The sequence below is a fragment of the Dermacentor albipictus genome, chromosome 6 (genome assembly GCF_038994185.2).
Source record: "Dermacentor albipictus isolate Rhodes 1998 colony chromosome 6, USDA_Dalb.pri_finalv2, whole genome shotgun sequence".
Lineage (NCBI taxonomy): Eukaryota > Metazoa > Arthropoda > Arachnida > Ixodida > Ixodidae > Dermacentor > Dermacentor albipictus.
In genome coordinates, this window is record NC_091826.1 from 84,030,379 (window position 1) to 84,053,327 (window position 22,949).

At 47.2% G+C, this 22,949-nt stretch overlaps 1 protein-coding gene across 7 annotated transcripts in view; it reads right to left on the reverse strand.

Moving 5' to 3' along the window:
• LOC139061257 (calcium-activated chloride channel regulator 1-like) overlaps window positions 1-22,949 on the reverse strand; it is a 323,451-nt gene that overhangs the window by 18,954 nt on the left and 281,548 nt on the right. For 6 of the 7 annotated variants that reach the window (XM_070540969.1, XM_070540970.1, XM_070540971.1 and 3 more), the window contains one exon: window positions 17,698-18,446. The exons of the other annotated variant lie outside the window; for it this stretch is intronic. In XM_070540969.1, the coding sequence (XP_070397070.1) occupies window positions 17,884-18,446 (563 nt within the window). In that variant the 3' untranslated portion in view covers window positions 17,698-17,883. Of the gene's footprint in view, window positions 1-17,697; window positions 18,447-22,949 lie in introns of those variants that run through there. 7 annotated transcript variants of the gene reach the window in all.

Here is a 22,949-nt window from a genome sequence, read left to right on the forward strand (position 1 = left end):
GCTGACCCTCGCGATATACACACTACTTGTTTGGGCACGTTTCAACACCATGGTCTGCTTTACCGCATTTAGCACACGTTGCACTTCGTCTACGTGACTGGGATCCGCACCAATATTTCTCACGCCGAAAGCACAGGCGAGCATTGGCCAAATATAGTCTCACATCAAGGTACAGGTAAGCAGCATTAACGACACTGGAAGCGTTGTAGTGTTGAAAGCCAGCGCAGCATGTTTGTTCGGAATTTCGTTGTGATTTTTCCTAAACTTTAATCTTCATGCAGCTAGAACACCCTGATCATTCGAAGCTTCTTCGATTCCCACGTCTATTTTAAGAGTTCTGTATCCGAGAACACCCTTAGCATAGTTCAGTGTATACCGTTCCTTGACGGACACAGTGTTGTTACCAATCTTCTGAAGTTTCTTAAGCTCTCTGCTGCGCTAAGCTGTCAAAACTTAGAGCAAGCGGTCTTCAGAATTAATTTTCCCTTGCTTTGTAGGTCTCTCCGATACACTCACTGAATGCTTTGGCGTTAAGAAAGGTGAACATGTCTTGAATTTTTCGTTCACTTTCACATGCGATCACAAAAGCCTTCGTGAAACTATCACCAGATTTAGTAAAATTTATTGCCTCGGTCAAATGACTTTTCGGTTTCTGATCAGGGTTTGCTGAAGAGGGATTTTTAACCATATAAATTTATAGATGTTCGGCAGCAAAGATGGCCTCCGATTATGGAGCCCAATGTGTGAGTGTTTTCAAACCACCCATCATCCGTAACTGCTATAACCACGTAAGCATGACTAAGGAAGGTCATGCCCACATGGTTAACCCTGGCCGCCAAAAAACTTGGAAATCATATTGCTACGTGTGGAAAGACACAGACGAGAGACGCTATTTACACGCTATTTACACTGGAGCCAGGCAGCCAGACTGACACTCGCTCGTGCCAAGGGCACCGACCAACTTCTTCGTCGTTCTGGCGGCGGCTCGTCTCTTGAGCATCGCTCAATCATATCGTAATAATGTGAAGTGATCAGAAGACAGGGCAGATTGAATAGTGTAAGGGAAAGATAAAGGTTTAGGAGGGAGACGGGAAAAGGCGACTGCCGATTTTTCTGGGTGGTTCAGTCGAAAAGTGCCGTCTACCTGAAGCAGAGGTTGAAGAGGTGGGCTGCTTCCGCCGGCGGGCGTTAAGTTTCCATCTACGTGGCATCGGCAGAACACCCAGAATTCCCATTCCCACGGACACGGCTAACCCATGCACGGCAAGGCGCGGGACGGTCCGACCCCCATTTTCTCTGGTACATGATATAACAACGCACCAAACGTCTGCTTGCACAGACGGTGCTGCGGCTCTATACCTAGTGGGCCGGTTTGTTTTGCAGACTGCGTTTCACTAGCAAAGTAAACAACGGACCACCTACTGTTGCCACTAGGGCTGCACGAATAGTCAATTTTGAAACCAAATGGAATACGAATATAATTGTGGTAGAATAGGAATCTAATGTCAAGTAATTTTGAAATAAGGAACAGCCTCTTTCACAATTGATATAAAGCGGGCTTCGAATCCTAGTATTCCTAAAGGTGGCTGCTGTAGCGCTCGCCGACGCCGCAAAGGCAGGGACGCTAAGGTCGGTGCTCTCTTCAGCTACCTTATTGCTGGCTGCAATAGAAGAGAACAGCCAAGTTGGGCGTCGCGTGCTAGCGCCGCAAGCACGAGACGTACTACGCCTTTACAAAAACCTACTACCTGTCCTGTTCTGGCACTCCGCTGCAACCCCTCGATACTGGACAGTGGTGACCCGGACGGAATAATTAGAGCCTTAACTAGGACCAGTTCGGCGTCGCCAGCTACAAATCCCAGCCGGCCGACATGCCCTTGCTGGAAGATGAGTCGAGCCCACCGAAGCTCGATGACTCTTGGCGTATGCAGGTGTGGCCGTGCCGTCCGCACAGCCCTATTGCGTGGTTGCATGGAGGTAGACGCGCCATTATACGTAAATAGTGTGTTGTCGCATATCTGGCGCTAGCTGCTCCTAAAGCTAGAAATTCCCACCGATGCTTTCTCTGGTCTTGGCCTTCCGCTACCAGTCCAGAACATGTACGAGGGCCTGAAGACCGCCTTTTTCAGCATTTTGGCAGGCCAGTTCCCCATCAACAACGCAGCATTCGATCCCCTCCGACCAATTTTAATGACTTTAAACAGCAAAATAACAAGTGACATTGCACTGAGCCATGCGAAGAACAACGTCGTCCAAGAAGCAGAGTGTGAAACGAGGCGAAGTGCCTTAGCTCTACCTCACCACCCTGCACGAGGCGTCGCGTAACCCCTGGTGCTCGGGCAGTATTCTTCCAAACATCGTGTCCTGCCGAACCAGAAATTCAGGGAAAGCAGTTATTGACCTTTAGCTTTAGCTCAACCATAAAAAACAGGCATGATAGTTTTTTTCCAACATCTAGAAACCGTACCCTCACTGGAAATTTCTGGCGAACGAACTGCAAACTGATTCGAAGACTACGTTTTTCCACGTTCATTTTCGTTGAAACTACACAAAAGCAGGAGGCCCTTATTGCGGTGTTTTGTGCAAGTTTCCCGCTGGTTATTGATGATCAATTAACGCCATCTCCTTTGAAACGGGGTGGTGACAAGTAGTCGCCTACATTGCATGATTTAATCAAGTATGCTACAGATGTTTTTTATCTAGCATTTTAAGAGATCCGGCCGCGTCAATCTGTTCCCAACATTTTTTTTTCACCAATACTCTAAACGTCTCTTGTTTACCTCAACCGCTGACGGGCTGATGGTTCTATCCACTTTAAACCCAAGTGCTTCTGGTACCTACGCTTCTCCCTGCGTGAATCCTGTCCCATTCCAGTAGGATGTGCTGAGTTCTGCGATGCGCACACAGTGACAACAGAACTGGGAGAGTGGTGCTTGTTTCTCCGTGGTCGGTATACTAATAATCGGCATCGCGGATTTATGAAATTCTTGGCTTTCTCTGCATCATATAGATGACACCACATTTTTTATCGTTCAGGGCGTTCAGGCGAGTACTCGGTAACAAACCAAGATTGAACATTTAATTTCATGGAGCGCTAAGAAACTAAAAAAAAACCAGGCAGAGGCACTCAAGACTGCCTACGTGCGGGAATGCGAAAGCATTATATCCGTTTGGTGAAATATTTTCGATTGATGTTTCCGACATGCATTAAAGCGCTCCCCACCAGGTCTGTCTATTTTGAGCTGACAGGCTGCGTGATACAATGCGCGCAAACGGTCATGTCTGCAAAGTCTTACATGTGTAAATTTTTAACCGAACTCCTCTTTCCTTTCTCCTCGCGGCCGCCGCACTCTCTGCCGGCGAGTCGAGGCACATCGAACAAGTGTGACGGCGTAGTACATGGCAGTGCTGTGACGTCGCTCATGACACGTGATTTCGAGAATTATTTCAGGCAATATCTGTTATTTCTGTAATCTGTCACATCAACCAACGACTTAAAGTTTGTAGAAATAATAACACAAGCTGAATGTCCGCGTGTTCCTTTTTTTTTGCTTCGTACCACAGCACAAGAGGTGTGCTTCCGTTTGTTCTGCATGTTCCCACTTCGCGCAGTCGCGTGCACACAACGAAAGAGTGTCATTTTCTACCGTGTTCCAGCGCGCGATCATTTTCTGTGACTCGCTCATGTCTGCCTCAGTATTCGAGTAGCACTGGCTTATACTGCAAGTCAGGTGTTCTCGTGCACAGCGCGAATGAATCCTAACCATGGCGGCCGCATTTCGATGGAGGCCAAATTCGAAAACACTCGTGTGCTTAGATTTAGGTGCAGGTTAAGGAACCCCAGGTGGATAACATGTCCGGAGTCCCCTCCCCCCCCTCCCCCCCTGCAGCGTGCCTCATTATCAGAAAGTGGTTTGGGCACGTAGAGCCCCATAATGTATTGCTTTTTTCGTGCACAGCGCGCAAAATCATGTGCTGCGTAAAACGAGAGAAACGCAGCAGCTCGCGCCCGACGCCAGCACCAGAAGTGGTGGCAGGCCGCGAAGCAAAAAAGAGAAAACAAGAATGAAGACGGGACCCGTGACATGTGCGTTACATGATCCTCGACCTATGGTATGGAGAACACAGGGAAGAAATTTCGCTTGCGGAAGCTGGATAGGGCAAGTGGAGAGAGTGTCTTTCTTGGCAGTTGCCCTCGCCTCGTGAAATCATGGGTTCACGGCACTGAAATATTTATTTCTTGGCTATTAAGGAACTAAATTTCGACATTCTTGCTGCTGAACGCTCCCCAGAGGGCGTGAATACCTTCCAGCTGGTGACGTGGTGGTGGTGGTGATAAACTTTATTGAAAGGGGGAAGGGTAAAGAGGGACGTGGCTGAGGTTTACGCCTCAAGTGGGGCACTGGGCCTGCTTGGCCTTTTCCGCCCAGTGTACCAGTTCAAGTTGTCGGTCGACGTCCCCGGAACTGAGCCAGGCTGTCCAGTCAGTCTCGCTGCTGACGGGTGATAAGAGAACGGGAGCGAGGTGCATTCCCACATTATGTGTGTGAGTGTTCCAGTTTCTGAAAAAAGCCTACATTTGTCGCTTTCCCTGCCCCCTGTGATTTTGTTAATGTATTTTGGGTGTGGGTACGCGTTTGTCTGATCCGCCGAAACATGACCGCTTGCTGTTTGTCGAGTTGCTTGGCCGGTGGTGGGCGCGCGCGACGCCTCAAGCGATACCGATGGGCGATTTCATAATAAGTCTCGCAGGGTTCCTCGTGTCTCTCCTCCTCATTCACGCCGTCCGCATCCGCGGACGAGGGTCGGCGCTTGAGATTTCGCGCCAAACTGTGAGCCGACGCGTTGCCGGGCACAGCCGCGTGAGCGGGGATCCGCAAGAGGGTTTTCAAGCCGCTTAGGGGGCGTCGTGTGAGGACATGGTAGGCCTGTTTGGAAATTCTTCCACGGATGAAATTGCCGATGGCCTGCTTGCTGTCGCTGATGACGGTATTCGCTTCCGCATGCATGGCCATGGCAATCGCGGTTTCCTCCGCTTCCACCACTCGGCCAGCCGTGATTGTTGTATGTTCCATCAGTCCTCCGTTGTGATCCGCTACCACCGCGGTCATGAGGTCACCACGAGGGTGTCTGGCTGCGTCTGTGTAGACCACTCCACCTTGCGAGCCGCAGCGTCACCAAATGGCTTCACTACGGGCCTGCCGACGGCCCTGATGGAACTCGGGGTCCATGTTGCGGGGTAGAGGTGCGGCATAAACTGGCCCCCTGACTTTCGCGGAAATGTCATGTACTCTGTAACCTCAGGGATAGCCTCGAGACTGAGCTTCCGGAGGACTGTGCGGACAGCTGGGGTTAGCGAGAGACGACGGATTTGGGTTGTGTGGTGAGCGTCTAAGAGCTTCTCAATCGTGTTCATCATCATCATCATCAGCCTGGTTAAGCCCACTGCAGGGCAAAGGCCTCTCCCATACTTATTCAACTACCCCGGTCATGTACTAATGGTGGCCATGTTGTCCCTGCAAACTTCTTAATCTTATCCGCCCACCAAACATTCTCCTGCCCTCTGCTACGCTTCCCTTCCCTTGGAATCCATTCCGTAACTCTCAATGACCATCGGCTATCTTCCCTCCTCATTACGTGTCCTGCCCATGCCCATTTCTTTTTCTTGATTTCAACTAAGATATCATTAACTCGCGTTTGTTCCCTTACCCAATCTGCTCTTTTCCTATCCCTTAACGTTACACCTATAATTATTCTTCCCATAGCTGGTTGCGTCATCCTCAATTTAAGTGGAACCCTTTTCGTAAGCCTCCAGGTTTCCGCCCCGTACGTGAGTGCTGGTAAGGCACAGCTGTTATAAATTTTTCTCTTGGGGGATAATGGCAACCTGCTCTTCATGATCTGAGAATGCCTGCCAAACGAGCCCCAGCCCAATCTTATTCTTCTTATTATTTTATTCTCATGATCCGGATCCGCAGTCATTTCCTGTCCTAAATAGATGTATTCCCTTACCACTTCCAATGCCTCACTACCTATCGTGAACTGCTGTTCTCTTCCGAGACTGTTAAACATTACTTTAGTTTTCTGAAGATTAATTTTTAGACCCACCCTTCGGTTTTGCCTCTCCAGGTCAGTGAGCATTTATTGCAGTTGGTCCCCTGAGTTATTAAGCAAGGCAATATCATCAGCGAATCACAAGTTACTAAGGTATTCTCCATTACCATTTATCTCCAATTCTTCCGAATCCACGTCTCTGAATAGCTCCTGTAAACACGCTGTGAATAACATTGGAGAGATGGTATCTCCCTGCCTGACGCCTTTCCTTACTGCGATTTTGTTGCTTTCTTTATGGAGGTGCAGCGGTGGCGTAGAGGTAGAACACCCGCCTCGCGTGCAAGAGGTCCGTGTTTCGGATCCCTGTGCCGGCAATTTTGCACCGGAATAAAAAAAAAGAATCCACGTGTTGATAAAATTACATAAACAGGCCTGGAGTGTGGCCTGATCCCGGTGACCAGAACCGGTAACGCATTCCCTCACCAGAGCAGGATTGGCCACCCTGGTGCAGTACTTGGCCACAACCTCCTATATGAACACAACAATCAAACCCCGGCCCTAAGTTCCCAGCAGCTGCGAAGCAACTAACCACGGCGGCGGTCAGACCTGCGACGCAGCAGAGGGTGCTAAGAATCACTGGCTCCGGACAGGCCGCCACTGGAATATGAACCTGGCGACGTTTAAAGCTAGAACGTTATCTAGTGAGGCGACCCTAGCAGTGCTATTGGAGGAATTAGAGGGCAGTAAAGGGGACATAATAGGGCTCAGTGAAGTTAGGAGGCCAAAAGAAGCATATACAGTGCTAAAAAGCGGACACGTCTTGCGCTACCGGGGCTTAGCGGAGAGAAGAGAACTAGGAGTCAAATTCCTGATTAATAAGAACATAGCTGGTAATATACAGGAATTCTATAGCATTAATGAGAGGGTGGCAGGTCTTGTTGTGAAACTGAATAAGAGGTACAAAATGAAGATTGTACAGGTCTAAGCCCCTACATCCAGTCATGATGACCAGGAAGTCGAAAGCTGCTATGAAGACGTGGAATCGGCGATGGGTAGAGTGAAAACTAAATACACTATACTAATGGGCGACTTTAATGCCAAGGTAGGTAAGAAGCAGCCTTGAGACAAGGCAGTGGGGGAATATGGCATAGGCAATAGGAATAGCAGGGGAGAGTTATTAGTAGAGTTTGCGGAACAGAATAATATGACGATAATGAATAGCTTCTTCCGTAAGCGGGATAGCCGAAAGTGGACGTGGAGGAGCCCGAACGGCGAGTCTAGAAATGAAATAGACTTCATACTCTGCGCTAACCCTGGCATCATACAATATGTGGACGTGCTCAGCAAGGTGCGCTGCAGTGACCACATGATGGTAAGCACTCGAATTAGCCTAGACCTGAGGAGGGAACGGAAGAAATTGGTACATAAGAAGCCGGTTAATGAGTTAGCGGTAAGAGGGAAAATAGAGGAATTCCAGATCAAGCTACAGAACACGTATTCGGCTTTAACTCATGAAGAGGACCTTAGTGTTGAAGCAATGAACGACAATCTTGTGGGTATCATTAAGGAGTGTGCAATGGAAGTCGGTGGTAACTCCGCTAGGCAGGATACCAGAAAACTCTCGCACGAGACGAAATATCTGATCAAGAAATGCCAATGTATGAAAGCATCTAACCCTACAGCTAGAACAGAACTGGCAGAACTTTCGAAGTTATTCAATAAGCGTAAGACAGCTGACATAAGGAAGTATAATATGGATAGAATTGAACATGCTCTCAGGAACGGAGGAAGCATAAAAGCAGTGAAGAAAAAGCTAGGAATTGGCAAGAATCAGATGTATGCGTTAAGAGACAAAGCCGGCAATATGATTACTAATATGGATGAGATAGTTAAAGTGGCTGAGGAGTTCTATAGAGATTTATACAGTACCAATGGGACCCACGACGATAATGGAAGAGAGAATAGTCTAGAGGCATTCGAAATCCCAAAGGTAACGCCGGAAGAAGTAAAGAAAGCCTTGGGAGATATGCAAAGAGGGAAGGCCGCTGGGGAGGATCAGGTAACAGGAGATTTGTTGAAGGATGGTGGACAGATTGTTCTGGAGAAACTGGCCACCCTGTATACGCAATGCCTCTGGACCTCGAGCGTACCGGAATCTTGGAAGAACGCTAACTAGATCCTAATCCATAAGAAAGGGGACGCCAAAGACTTGAAAAATTATAGACCGATCAGCCTACTGTCCGTTGCCTACAAACTATTTACTAAGGTAATCGCAAATAGAATCACGAACACCTTAGGCTTCTGTCAAGCAAAGGACCAGGCAGGATTCTGCAAAGGCTACTCAACAATAGATCATATTCACACTATCAATCAGGTGATAGAGAAATGTGCGCAATATAACCAACCCTTATTTATAGCTTTCATTGCTTACGACAAAGCGTTTGATTCTGTCGAAACCTCAGCAGTCATGGAGGCATTACGGAATCAGGGTATAGACTAGCCGTATATAAAAATACTGAAAGATATCTATAGCGGCTCCACAGCCACCGTAGTCCTCCATAAAGGAAGCAACAAAATCCCAGTAAGGAAAGGCGTCAGGCAGGGAGATACGATATCTCCAATGCTGTACACAGCGTGTTTACAGGAGGTATTCAGAGACCTGGATTGGGAAGAATTGGGGATAAAAGTTAATGGAGAATACCTTAGTAACTTGCGATTCGCTGATGATATTGCCTTGCTTAGTAACTCAGGGCACCAATTGCAATGCATGCTCACTGACCTGGAGAGGTAAAGCAGAAGAGTGGGTCTAAAAATTAATCTGCAGAAAACTAAAGTAATGCTTAGCAGTCTCGGAAGATAACAGCAATTTACAATAGGCAGCGAGACACTGGAAGTCGTAAGGGAATACATCTACTTAGGGCAGGTAGTGACGGCGGATCCGAATCACGAGACAGAAATAATCAGCAGAATAAGAATGGGCTGGGTTGCGTTTGGCAGGCATTCTCAGATTATGAACAGCAGGTTGCCATTATCCCTCAAGAGAAAAGTATATAATAGCTGTGTCTTACCAGTACTCACCTACGGGGCAGAAACCTGGAGGCTTACGGAAAGGGTTCTCCTCAAATTGAGGACGACGCAGCGAGCTATGGAAAGAAGAATGATAGGTGTAACGTTAAGGGATAAGAAAAGAGCAGATTGGGTGAGGGAACAAACGAAAGTTAATGACATCTTAGTTGAAATCAAGAAAACGAAATGGGCATGGGCAGGACATGTAATGAGGAGGGAAGATAACCGCTGGTCATTAAGAGTTACAGAATGGATTCCAAGGGAAGAGAAGCGTAGCAGAGGGCGGCAGAAAGTTAGGTGGGCGGATGAGATTAAGAAGTTAGCAGGCACAGCATGGCCTATATGAGTACATGACCGGGGTTGTTGGAGAAGTATGAGAGAGGCCTTTGCACTGCAGTGGGCTTAATATATTTCAGTATTTTTACATACGGTTCGTCTACACACTGGTTCTGCAATGTCTTCATGACTGCTGAGGTTCCGACTGAATCAAACCCTTTCTCGTAATCAATGAAATCTATATATAAGAGTTGCTTATATTCCGCACATTTTTCTATCACCTGATTGATAGTGTGAATATGGTCTATTGTTGAGTAGCTTTTACGGAATCCTGCCTGGTCCTTTGGTTGAGAGAAGTCTAAGGTGTTCCTGATTCTATTTGCAATTACCTTAGTAAATACTTTGTAGGCAACGGACAGTAAGCTGATCGGTCTATAATTTTTCAAGTCTCTGGCGTCCCCTTTCTTATGGATTAGGAATATTATGGCATTTTTCAAAGATACTGGTACACTCGAAGTCATGAGGCACTGCGTATACAGGGTGGCAAGTTTCTCTAGAACAACCTGCCCGCCATCCTTCAACAAATCTGCTGTTACCTGATCCTCCCCAGCTGCCTTCCCCCTTTGCATATCTGCCAAGGCTTTCTTTACTTCTGCCGGCGTTACCTTTGGGATTTCGAATTCCTCTAGACTAGTCTCTCTTCCATTATCGTCGTGGGTTTCACTGATACCGTATAAATCTCTATAGAAATCCTCAGCCACTTGAACTATCTCATACATATTAGTAATGATATTGGCGGCTTTGTCTCTTAACGCATACATCTGATTCTTGCCAATTCCTAATTTCTTCTTCACTGCGTTTAGGCTTCCTCCGTTCCTGAGAGCATGTTCAATTCTATCCATATTATGCTTCCTTATGTCAGCTGTCTTATACTTGTTGAATAACTTCGAAAGTTCTGCCAGTTCCTTTCTAGCTGTAGGGGTAGAGGCTTTCATACATTGGTGTTTCTTGATCAGATCTTTAGTCTCCTGCGATAGCTTACTGGTATCCTGTCTAACGGAGTTACCACCGACTTCTATTGCACACTCCTTAATGATGCCCACAAAATTGTCGTTCATTGCTTCAACGCTAAAGTTCTCATCCCGAGTTAAAGCCGAATACCTGTTCTGTAGCTTGATCTGGAATTCCTCTATTTTTCCTCTTACCCCTAACTCATTGATCGGCTTATTATGTACCAGTTTCTTCCGTTCCCTCCTTAGGTCTGGGCTAATTCGAGTTCTTACCATTCTATGGTCACTGCAGCGCACCTTGCTGAGCACGTCCACGTCCTGTATGATGTCAGGGTTAGCGCAGAGTATGAGGTCTATTTCATTTCTAGCCTCGCCGTTCGGGCTCCTCCACGTCCACTTTCAGCTATCCCTCTGCGGAAGAAGGTATTTATTATCCGCATATTATTCTGTTCCGCAAACTCTACTAATAACTCTTCCCTGCTATTCCTAGTGCCTATGCCATATTCCCCCACTGCTTTGTCTCCAGGCTACTTCTTGCCTACCTTGGCATTGAAGTCGCCCATCAGTATAGTGTATTTCGTTTTGACTTCAACGATTGCCGCTTCCGCGTTTCCGTAGAAGCTTTCGACTCCCTGGTCATCATGACTGGATGTAAAGGCGTAGACCTGTACAACCTTCATTTTGTACCTCTTATTAAGTTTCACGACAAGACCTGACACCCTTTCGTTAACGCTATAGAATTACTGTATGTTACAAGCTATATTCCTATTAACCAGGAATCCGACTCCTAGTTCTCGTCTCTCCGCTAAGCCCCGGTAGCAGAGGACGTGCCCGCTTTTTAGCACTGTATGCGCTTCTTTCGGCCTCCTAATTTCACTGAGCCCTGTTATATCCCATTTACTGCCCTCCAATTCCTCCAATAGAACTGCTAGACTCGCCTCACTAGATAACGTTCTAGCGTTAAACGTTGCCAGGTTCATATTCCAATGGCGGCCTGTCCGGAGCCAGGGATTCTTAGCACCCTCTGCTGCGTCGCAGGTCTGACCGCCGCCGGGGTCAGTTGCTTCGCAGCTGCTGGAGACTGAGGGCCGGGGTTTGATCGTGTTATGCATGCCTAAGGCATCTAGCCTTGCGGTGGCAGCGTGGTCCAGAAGTCCCAGGGCTGCCTTTGTGCTTCGTCGGATCATGGTGTTTAATTTGGCTAAGTCCGTGGCTGCGAGTTTGACATATGGTGTTGAGTACATGGTTCTGCTGGTTGTGTATGCCTGCACAAGTCGAAGCAGATCGCCCAAGCCGTGGTGCCGATTAGCCACCCGGCGAATGAGCTGTAGTGTGTAGTTGGTCGCCCTCTGGAGTTTCTTTAACATGAGCCCGCAGCCCAGCGTGTTCTGCAAGCCTAGCCCCAATATTTTGATACTGGGGCGCTCCGGGATGGTGAGTTCTCCGTCCTTAACGACCAGGTGAGTGGCCCTTTAAGGTTCTTTGTACTGATTCAGTGTTTGTGCCTGCGTATGTTCTTAAGAGCAAGTGACACGTAAAAGGCAGCGGGCTCATTTTACAAACTCATGACGTGGCGCCAACCCCTCGCCATTGGCTGCGCCGTCACGTGCCAACTGAAGTACGTGCTAGGCCACCAGCCAGATTGCTTGGAAGTGATGTGTTCAACAACGCACGAACTAGGCACATCTTTATTCAGGCCGTAGCGTGGTGTGACCGTAACGTCAGGAAAGCTCTATTCCCACCCAGTCCTACATCTGCAACTCTGTTTTCATCGCCACTGATTCACTTCGTTGACCGGAACCTCACTGAGAAAGTTCTGTCATCGCCGCATTTGTGACGCGTGTGCGCTCTTATGCGCCATCGGTCATACTATTGCGATAACAATTATGTGGACCCTCCACGCGCATTGCAGCCGTCGGCATCGCCCTGAGGTTCCGTATAAAGTTCACGGGTGATAAAATCGTGCTCACGTGCCGTATGCTGTATGTGCGAGTGAAAGCGTGGGAGAGTGAGCCGACAATCGCTACTGAATCTCGCGCACGCAACGGCGGAAAGCGGACAGGAAGCGAGCCGCCTTCTGTCCGCTACTCGTTCTACTCCGGGCGGCGCACGCGGCTTCGCGCGCAAGGACGGTCCTCTATCTTGAAAGCCATCAACAACGAGTAGAGAGGGCGCGCTGGGCTGTGTTTTCAAAGCCTAGTTCGTGTTGATGTGGCTGACTGCGGGAAGGTCATTTAGCTCGCTGCTGCTGCTTCGTTTCCTCGCTCCAGGGCTTTGACAGCGAGTTTCCGCGGTCATCGAGTTACCCATCTTGTTCATTTAGTTATACTCGCGGGCAACTTTCTGTAGCCATGGAGGAAAAGCAACGGAAACAAAGCGCGCAGACGTGAGAGCGCTTCTGAAGAAAGTCCCACGTTTAACCCACGTTAGCTTAGTCAAGGGAACACAAAACAAGCACCTTATTAGCAACAGGTAAATAAGACAGAATGTAGCACCGAGTTTAAAAAGTTTATTTATTTGGCGGTTTTTCCCCGCCTGCGTCAGTTCAGGGCCGTTTCCGTGTAGCCAAAACAGTATCAAACACTGCCGGACAACTTGCAGCAGTAACCTGTGTGCAGCAGCCACTTGCCTGTAGCTTTCCCTTGATAGCTAGAGAAAGTTGTCCGCGAGTATTTTGCCATGTGTATGCCCATGTTTAAGAGCTCATTTGGACAGCGTGCCGTTTTTCTCACGCTAGAGTAATGACGTCTGAGCGATGCACATTTTGACGCAGCTTTGTGGAACAACCCAATACATATTTTTGTACAATATTTCTGCTTATGCCAAAAAGAGCCTTAAAACTGGATACGCAGCCGTTGCCGCATTTGCGATGATTTTGGCCAATGGGCGAGGTTGAGGAACCAGGTAGGGCTATCGTTTATGTCCCAATTACGACAATTGGCCACGCCGACTTTAATGCCGCTGTTGGTTCTGTCAGCATTGTCGGATTCAGAGACCGCAGCTTTGAATACCGCTTAAGATAGAAAGGGTAAACCGCCAAAGTAAAACATGCCTAAAATTTTAAAGCTTCGTGAAGGAAAACGCTTCTGTCACTACACTAGAACGTGTGCGGTCGCGAGAGAAAGTGTAACATTTGTAAGACCGAGACATAGAGTTTGTCGTCGCGACAGAAATTTCCTGTTTCGACGGTGGAATCATTGTGGCGATAGAGCGTTTTTTTTTTGCGAGTTCACCACTTGTTGCTGCTATAGGATGTTTCTGTTGCCACTTTAAAAAGCCCTTGATCGTCGCGACAGAACGTTTCTGATGCGACGTCAAATTCGTTCTTGCGATGCAATTATTTTTGTGGTCACTTCAGAACCCTTGATCTCGTAGAAGTAGAGAGTATACTCGCTTGATTTCTAAGCATGCAGTGAATAAAATTTGAGAATTTGTCTCCTTGCCTCACCGCCGTCTTGATATGCAACTTTCTACTTTTCCTCTGGAGAAATGAGGCAGCTGCGACATCTGTGTAGATACTTCCCATCTGAAGGTCGTAAGTTCAAACCTGCATTCATTCAACTGCAAGATCAGGCTTAGTGTGGCGCCTGACAGCGGTGAAAATATTTCTGAGAACCAGTTGAGCTATACTAGTACATCAGCATCATCATCATCAGCCTATTTAAGTCCACTGCAATAGAAGGCCTCTCCCTGCAATTTCCAATTACCTGCGCCCTGTGCCAACCGATTCCAACTAGCACCCGAAAATTTCCTGATTTCGTTGCAATATCTACTCTTCTGCCGTCCTCTACTGCGCTTCCCTTCTCTTGGTACCCATTCTTTCAACCTAATAGTCCAACGATTATCTAATCTGCGAATTACATGATCTCCCCAGCGCCATTTTTTTCCTCCTAATGTCCATTGAATATCGTCCATACCCGTTTGCTCTCTGATCCAAACCGCTCTCTTTCTCTCTCTTAATGCCTAGCATTATTGGTTCCGTCGCTCTTTGTGTGGTCCTTAACTTGTTCTCAAGCTCCTTTGTCTGTCTCCAAGTCTCGACGCCGTATGTCAGCACCGGTAAAATGCACTGATCGTATACTTTCCTTTTCAATCATACCAGTAAGCTCCCAGACAGGAGCTCACGATGTCTGCCGAACGGGTGCACCTAAATTGGGAAGTTCCACCAAGCTTCAACAACGTCACTCTCTCATCAGAACAGCAATTCGTCTCCCTGATGCACTATTCCGCCACTACCTCCGTCGTTACTGCTTCAATAAACATTGTTTATATATATATACCACCACGTATATATGTGAGGCGCATCGTGTCATGCGCTACGGCCGGGAAGACGGACGAACGGACTGAGTTCGGAAGTGAATAGTCCTATAATGCTTGCACATGAAAAATATGTGCTGTCAGGGGGAGGGGGGGGAGGTAGCGCGTGGTACTCCGCTGTTTCGCTGAGTGGCTCAGGCTAACTGTAATGGCAAAGCATGATTTCCTGCGATTTCCTGTGTGCGCCGGATTAGGTGGCTTATCTATAAGGCGACAGTCTGCCAGAAGTGCTTCATGTCGAAGGAAATCGACACCATGAGATCTGAATCAACGTCAAACAGCCAAATTCACCTTTCGAGCGTCGCCAAACACAGCTAGCCATCCGTCGTTACATCAGCATCACGGAGCAAGTCATGAAAAAAAAATTGTGCTACGAGGAATGCTGCATCAGAAGCCTACGTATTTACCTGCACCGCACATTGCCCTTGATTGCATATCCTGAGCATGACACACGAGAACTTCTTGCATTAAATATCTCCGAATGCGGCCGCCATGGCCGGTGGTCGAATCCACGGCCTCGTGCTAAGCAGAGCAACGCATTCGCCAAAGAGCGGAATGTGTAAGTAGAGCGAAGTTCAATTGAAGCAAGCAATTCAAATGTGTGCCTATTGAAAAAGTCATTTTCGCTTACCTTTTTATTTTTTATTGCTCAATTTGTAACTGTCTAAACAGTGCACCTTTTCTTCCTGTTTTCAAGAAAAATTAGGACCCCGACAGTGATAGGGCCTGCTTACCCGTGAAGTTTAGTGTTTATTTCGTGTTTCTGCTAAAACTTGAAGTCAGCTGCACCATCCCGCTTCACCCTATACCCCCCTCCCTCCCCCCCCCCCCTCCTACGCACTTTTTTTAGAGATAACACAGCAAAGTGCTCTTGTTTTTGAGTATTTTGACTTCTGTCGGCATACGCTACAGATAGACTTAGTAATTTAACAGCGGCGTTTACATCGAACCTCCCTAGCAGTTGCCTCGAAGAAGACAACTCCTATGGTGAACGGCTTGCTTCAAAGATGCCCCTTCATCAATCGAAGTCAATTTTTCGCGTAAATTGAATAAAGAAGAGGCCACGTGCACCGCGAGGGGGATGCAGCTAAAGGGCGATAAGAGGCGGAGATCGACGTGCACAACCGAGAACGTTCGCCTTGCTCCGATAGGGGCCTGACAAGCGCTGGCATCGGCGGAGAATGTGGGCTTGTCTATAGACGTCTCTTGCGTGACCATGCCCTGCATATTATTCACGTTCGCAACCACCTGCCGACGGGACACAGGGAGCCGCATCAGCAGCAGCAGTGGAGGAGTCGGAGGAGGCAAGGACATCTTAGCTTTAAAATTGAGGACGAGGCACGTTTTGTTGCGAAATAAATTAGGTCAAGAAATGATTTAGTTTAGTTAGCCAGGGTATTCTTCTATTAGCAGCCGCGTTGCCACCATCGTAAGCGAACGCCTACCAAGGGCTCTCCGTGGTCGAAGAAAGGCATCAGTATAGAGCTGCAAAAAATACAGCTGCCACAAAACACAATGGTCCTCCTGCCACCCTGTGCTCTTCTCTGCTCTACTCTCCAATTGCAGCAAAGACCTAAAACTGCAACGACTGGATATTACCTTTATTTTGGGTCTATGTAGAAAGACATACGTATCGAACCGAGAAATCAAGTATTCATTTGGATTTAGGCAAATCAACGTCTCCTGATGTATTCTGGAGGTACGTGCAGCATTTCATTGGTAAAGCTTACATTTCATTGAATGCAGCATAGGTCGAAAAAAAGAACGAAAAAGAAGAACGCGTTCTCGGCGATATCATGCGCAACTTACCTATACTTTTAACGCAATCGCGTTGAGGACCCCGTCTCGCAGAAAAACCGGCGTCGGAATCCCGCATCCCGCGTCAACCGCCTTCTCTCAAGATATTCTGAACGACGTATACCCAAACAAGCAGGCCCTCTCTGTATTCTTTACTGAACTCAGCCGCTGAACGAATTCACTTTCTCAAGGTAAAACGCGCCAGAAAAAAGTACGGCTTACACATACCGCACAGGCATGTTAGCGTCGGATTATTTTGAATTTACGAGAAAACGTAATTCTGTTACGCGGCAACTCAACCACAAACCCATTTTCCAGTGCTCCTACCATTCATGGAACGGCGTTCCTGGTTCCTTGCAACACCTCCAGAGGGCGCTCGCCCCGGTGCATATCGGTCCATGCAAGAAGCCGCGCATCCCGGTTAAAATTCCGCTTACACAAGCTGTAGTTGTCGTGGAGCGTGAGAAGCAGTCAGGAATCTTTGAGTGCTATCGGGTTCAACTCTTCAAGGTGAAAATAACGCACGCTCCAAATTTTTGCAGACGGCCTTCGTTTTTAGTTTTGAAAAAAAATGCAGCAAGGACAGAGGGTCCCATGAATATTACTCATATCGCCATTTACTTTTTATTTATTTCGCTCACATATGTTTTCATATTTAAAATAAGTCAGTGATCAAAGCAAGCTTATAAGAAAACGTGACGCAGGCACTCGATTTCACGTGCCAATTTTATGACTGATGGTATAATAAGGCACACTTTAACACATCATTTCAGGATGCTTTTCCAGGGAAAACGGTGAATAATTTATATGTGAACGACTATGACTAATACAAGATACGAATATTTCAAAATTTGTGGTTCTGCTCCTGTCAACGATATGCGTTTTGTACAGACAGCATTCATTGCTGCTTTCGCAATATGCTTGCTAATTTGATCAGAGTTCCCGATCAGGCAATGCGTTCTTGGCGGAAGGAACACTATGTTGACGCCGCGCCCTAACGGCTCCACTAATGCGTGCACTAATCCTGCATCTGGCGTAAAGCGTCGACCGCCTTCTTGCGAAAGATCATTCCGAACCACGCATACCGCTACGACTAAACCGCAAATGACACTCCCCTTCTTCAATCCAAGAAAACTAAGCACCATTTGTTTACCTTGTGTGTTGTAGAACAGTACCATAAGAGATACCACTCGGCTATATTTGACGATGTCGAAATGAATAATGAAATAACTTATGGCTCTAAAAAGGCATTGCAAATCTAGCAAAAGAAACAAGCTCCTGCTATCCAGTGGCTAAAATTCTGGCTGGCATTGCCAGGTGTGCCTAATGCTTTCTTGGTGACAAGGCCAAGATACGCGGATTTTCAGCTTGGCAGCGTGGTGTTGTCTCCCTTATTGTCCAGGACCTCGTTCTCGTCAGCGTTGTGCGCCTTGTTCTTGAGAAGGACACAGACGATGGTGGTAATAACTGCGGCCGCTGCTAAAATGCCCAAGGAGATCCAGATCAAAACGGACATATTGTCTTCTCTGCTATCACCGTCCACCTCCGCAGTAGGAGTTGTTACGTCACCAAGCGGTGGGTCTGCCTTGACCGCCGTTGTTTCCTTCTTGGGACGCCTTGCCGGTGAAGGTGATTCTTCCGAACGGCTTGGGCTTACGAGCAGTATCTCAATAACCCTTGAGGTTTCAGACTTGAGGCCATCCTGATTAATCACTAGCGCTGCCACGTACCCGGTGAGGTTCGAGCCGATGCCATTACTTGACTTAACCACCCACTGGCGGGGAAGACCAAGTGTCACGACGTGCTCAGAACCCGCAGAGAGGGGGGTGAGGTTTCCTTTCATGACATTGGACATAACCTCTTGGCTGTCGAAACTTGAACGAACCGCGTCGAAGTCTCTGCCCCCTCGGATCTCTACTGCCGTAGCTGCAATTGAAAAGAAAGATGATAACGCTGGCACATGCCATGACCATCGCGTTGAGCTTCAGAAAGAGCTTGCATCTGCTCGCTTGCTGAGCCACGAGATAGATTGACAGCAGTTACTAAACAACACCATGGAGTCAAAAGGACAGTATATATACAATATGTTCAAACATTCACTAACCAATTTAAAAAAAAGCGCAAGCTTATATGCCGGCGAAAGCAGTTTTGCGCTTTTAACAACAATCTGAAGAAGCCTATCCTATATATTGTGTACTTAAATAATGTTTATTCCGTTATGATCATCTACTAGTTGCTTATTTATAGCACTTACGTCTAATATCTAACATATCGATGTAGAAAATATGAATTATTCTTCGCGTCTTCTTTTACACATCGTGGTTCTTTTTCAAGAGTAAAAGAAAGCCCACCAAAATAAAGATGAGATCGCGAGAAAGCTCAACCAATGATTAACGTCGCTGGTAATGTCGTAAATTTGCCATGAATCAAATCATCTACACATGGCATTTTTACAACATAAATGTGTCATTTATGAGTGGTGCATGAAGCCGGATTCCTCTCACGCACATAGAAGCAGCGGAGTGCATGACAAATCTTGCGCGTGCTGCAGACGCTGCATAAATACTAGGGTATAGAAATTATGTTACGAAATCCACAGCCTACATTATTGTATGCGGTAAAATGCCTGAATGCTTAACAAATATGCTGCAAATACTGGGGTCTTGCAGTGTATTATTGCAATTGTGCTTGCTCCCTGTTCCTAGTGAGCCTCTTTGTTTTACAGAAGGCATTTCAGCAGCCAAGTAAACAAACTACCACCTACTGTTGGCACAAGGGTGGTGCGAATAGTGATTTGTGAGAACGAATTCAATACGAATTTTACAGTCCCAGAATTAAACCGAATATTCAATAGTTTCCAATAGCTTTGGAATAAAGAACAGCCTCTATCACAACTGACATTAAGCGGTCTTCGAACCCAAGCATTCCTAAAGCTAGGTAGTTTGTGTGACTTCATTGCACATTACGAAGCCTTATTTATTCAAAGCACGAATGGAACATTATCAGCAACGACACAAGTTCTTCGTGTGCACAGGATTCTTCAGAAAGGGCGAATGATTGCTGTCAAAGTGTGGCTGGCAAAGCGACGTTGCCTGGTCCTCTACATGCATCCACATTTTTGATGTCGTTGCTAGTTCATGGGGAGGGGGGGGGGGGTCATTTTACCGTCCTTTCGGTCAAACGTTAGGTTTAATTCGGCAGAGTTAACGTTTTGAAATTATTCCAAAGGTATCCTGAGTATATTCACATTTACTACTACTGGCTTCGATTCGAAGACCAAATCGAATAGGACACTAGTCGATACCTTAGTCAAAAGGTTGGAATATTCGCACACCCCTAGTTGCCACCCTAGACTGACTGCCCTGCTCGAGCCTGCTGCACTGGTAGATGGTTGGGGCTGCTGCGCTTGCCTCAGTATCCGGCGCTTTTGTTGCGTATTGAGACGGACACCGTCCACCATGGTCAGAAAAGTTGGATATCCTCTATCTTGCTGCCCGAGTTTCTTCACGCCATTTTGGGAACCCACGTGTTCGACGCAGGGGTGCAATGGCAGAGCAAGTGTTAACTTTCTGCAACAAACTCCACACTGGTAGGCCTTGGAACGCCTGTTGAGCACCAGTGTAAGTTTTAAATATTATACCTACTAAAGCATAGTGAACTCTACCTAACGCTTCCTTTACTGCAGGGATGGACAAATGTACTGCAAAGCTACCTTTCTCGGAGCAATACGTTCTAGCCAATATTTTGCATGGATAGCCTTATTTCCGGGAGTGTGATGCAAGTTGTGGGTGTTTGTTGAAGCGTGTATAAATAGGAGCACTGGCAACCCTCTCTGTAGCTGCCGGCGTCGCTATCGCTATTTCTGGTGCCTGCATATTGAAAACTCCTACACCACACCCTATCAAGCGTAATTTTTCTAAACAAAATTGATTAAACACTTGTAAGCCTGATAAGTCACGATGAGCACTAGTTTGAATGGAAATATGAATACCTACGATGGTTCAGATGAGCTCTATAATAAGGTGACTGCTCGCGCTCGCATCGACCAATGAGAGACCGAGTTATGCCGTGCTTTACGCCGCGTCCGAGGCAATATTTCTCTGCGCTGTTGTCAAGAGTGGCGCGACAATGGTGCCATCTGTGCACGAAGTATCTCCGTGATCGAATAATCGTTTTTCTTTCTACACAGTGATACTGCAGTGAGCGGCGTAATCAGTAAGGTTGTAAAGATATAAGGGATAGTGCTATACCATTTTTTTTCTGTGTGCCATAATCCTGCATACGCAGATTCAGGACACATGGGGCAAGCGTATGAAAGGACGAGCGGTTTGTCCGACGCCTAGACCACGTGCTCGCGTGTAGGTGCGAAAGATACAGCTTTGGACGAGGTTGCCTTGTTTTGTACGAACATGTCAATAAAAACAGGCCTGCTCAAGCAACGAAAGCGGCGCGCGATCCACTCACGGCTCCGCGGCGACAGAGGCGCTAGTCAAAGCTCGCTTGGAGGCGTGGCCGACAGAACTTGCGAGTCAGCTCCTTCTCGTCTTTGACTGCAAACTTTTTCCGGCACGACTACCGTTTCTGGAATTATGTCAAGCTTAAACAAGAACGACTCTTTTGCTCGACACCACCATTACAAAGAGCAAAGGTGCAAACCAAGGGAGATGCCTTGCTGAGAAGGCTGTGTGTGCTGCGTGCCGGCGAACTGCTCTCGCAGGGCGGCTCCCGATTTCGTCCGTGCTTGGCACAACAGGCGCAGTGCAGAAATACTTTTACTTCGTTAGTTACTATTTCATGCCAGAGACAAATTGTGCCTGATGTTTGTTAAGCTGTCAGCGGCCATAAATACTAATGCTTCGGTCGGGGTGAAGGGACCAGTGAGGAACAGGCTCGCCGAAAGCGCCGACTTTGTGGCAGGTAAGTCCACGCGCCATCTGGGCTGTATTTGGTTACGGCAGTTTGATCGCTCCAGCTGTCGTATGGCGATATCCTGGCAGTTTTCCTTTCGCTGAGGGTCCAATCTGACGCCTCATTCCATAGTTTTGATGACCGAAGTTTTGATGAGCAGATTCAGCTTCTAAACGAGGCTGGCTTTTCTGATAACATCCTAAAGGCGGTAGCCACAAAAGAAATTTGAATTGGTTGAAAAAAGGAGCAGAAATATTTGTGCTACAATTAAAGAACTGAAGGACGTTTAAAGCATAACTTTAAAGAGTGGAACGCAATAGCATTCAAAGAGACCTGCCTACTTCTCACGCTTCCACGCAACTGCAACTTATCTAATCGTAATCTTTACCGGGAAACACTGGCGGGGAACGCTGCGCACGAGGGCTAGCTTTCTGGCGAAAACCCGGTGTTGCATGGGCTCTTCCCTGAAGTCGTGCACAACAGTACCCCCCTCCCCCAACCACACAAAAAAAAAACGGCATCAGTTTCTGGTTTGTGCTATTGTTCCGCACTTTCAGTATTTATGTCAGGGAAGGTTTATCATAAAAGGCATGCTGTTGTCGGTGTTTTGTATCATGTCATTTGGTTTTGGGCTGTCATTCTCACCATGCTCAGGAATAATTTCGTCAATGATGTAAAAGTATGAGAAAACTTAGTAATAGAATGGGGCGGCAATATAACATGCACATAGCGCATGTCATGTAGCAAGACCTGGCTTTTACATATAATTAAATATATGAGGAAGTTTTCACTCACAGACAACTCCGCCGATGCCGCACCGACTCCGGATTTTTGGCGACATGGGGCCCTTAAAGGGCCCCTCACCGAGTCTCATGTCAAATTTTGGTTACATGATGGAAGTTGTGCTACCTTAGGAGCGTTCTACCACTTGAATGTTTCAAATTGGCTAATCAATAGCAAAGATACAAATATTCGGGGTCGCGAACCAATTATTTCAGAAGGGAAGCGTCGCGCGCAATAACGACACTCTCTCTACTTGCTCCATCAAGCCTGCGCAAGCAAAATTCCTTCCCTTTGACGCACTTCCGCTGACGATAGCGCGCGCGAGCGGTCGCATCGGTTGCGTTTGTTTCATTCCGCGCAGCTCAGGATTTTGGGCGCTGTGCACGGGAACACCTGATCGCTCCCGCTGTCGTATGCCGATATCCAGGCCGTTTTCCTTTCGTTGAGGGCCCAGTCTGACGCCTCATTCCGTAGTTTTGATGACTGAAGTTTTCATGGGCAGATCCAGCTTCTAAACGCGGCTGGCTTTTCTGATAACATTCTAAACGCGGTAGCCCTGTATTTATTTTCGTTGTTCATTTGAGTTCTTTATTCCCCAGGGGGCGCTTTTGTTCCTTATATATATATATGGTTGTATATGTTGAATAAACGGTTTTTTGCACAGGGACGGCTGGAGCCTGACTTCCACCATCGGTCAATACCGCATTGGCGACGAGGATGCTGTGAACGTGCCGCCAG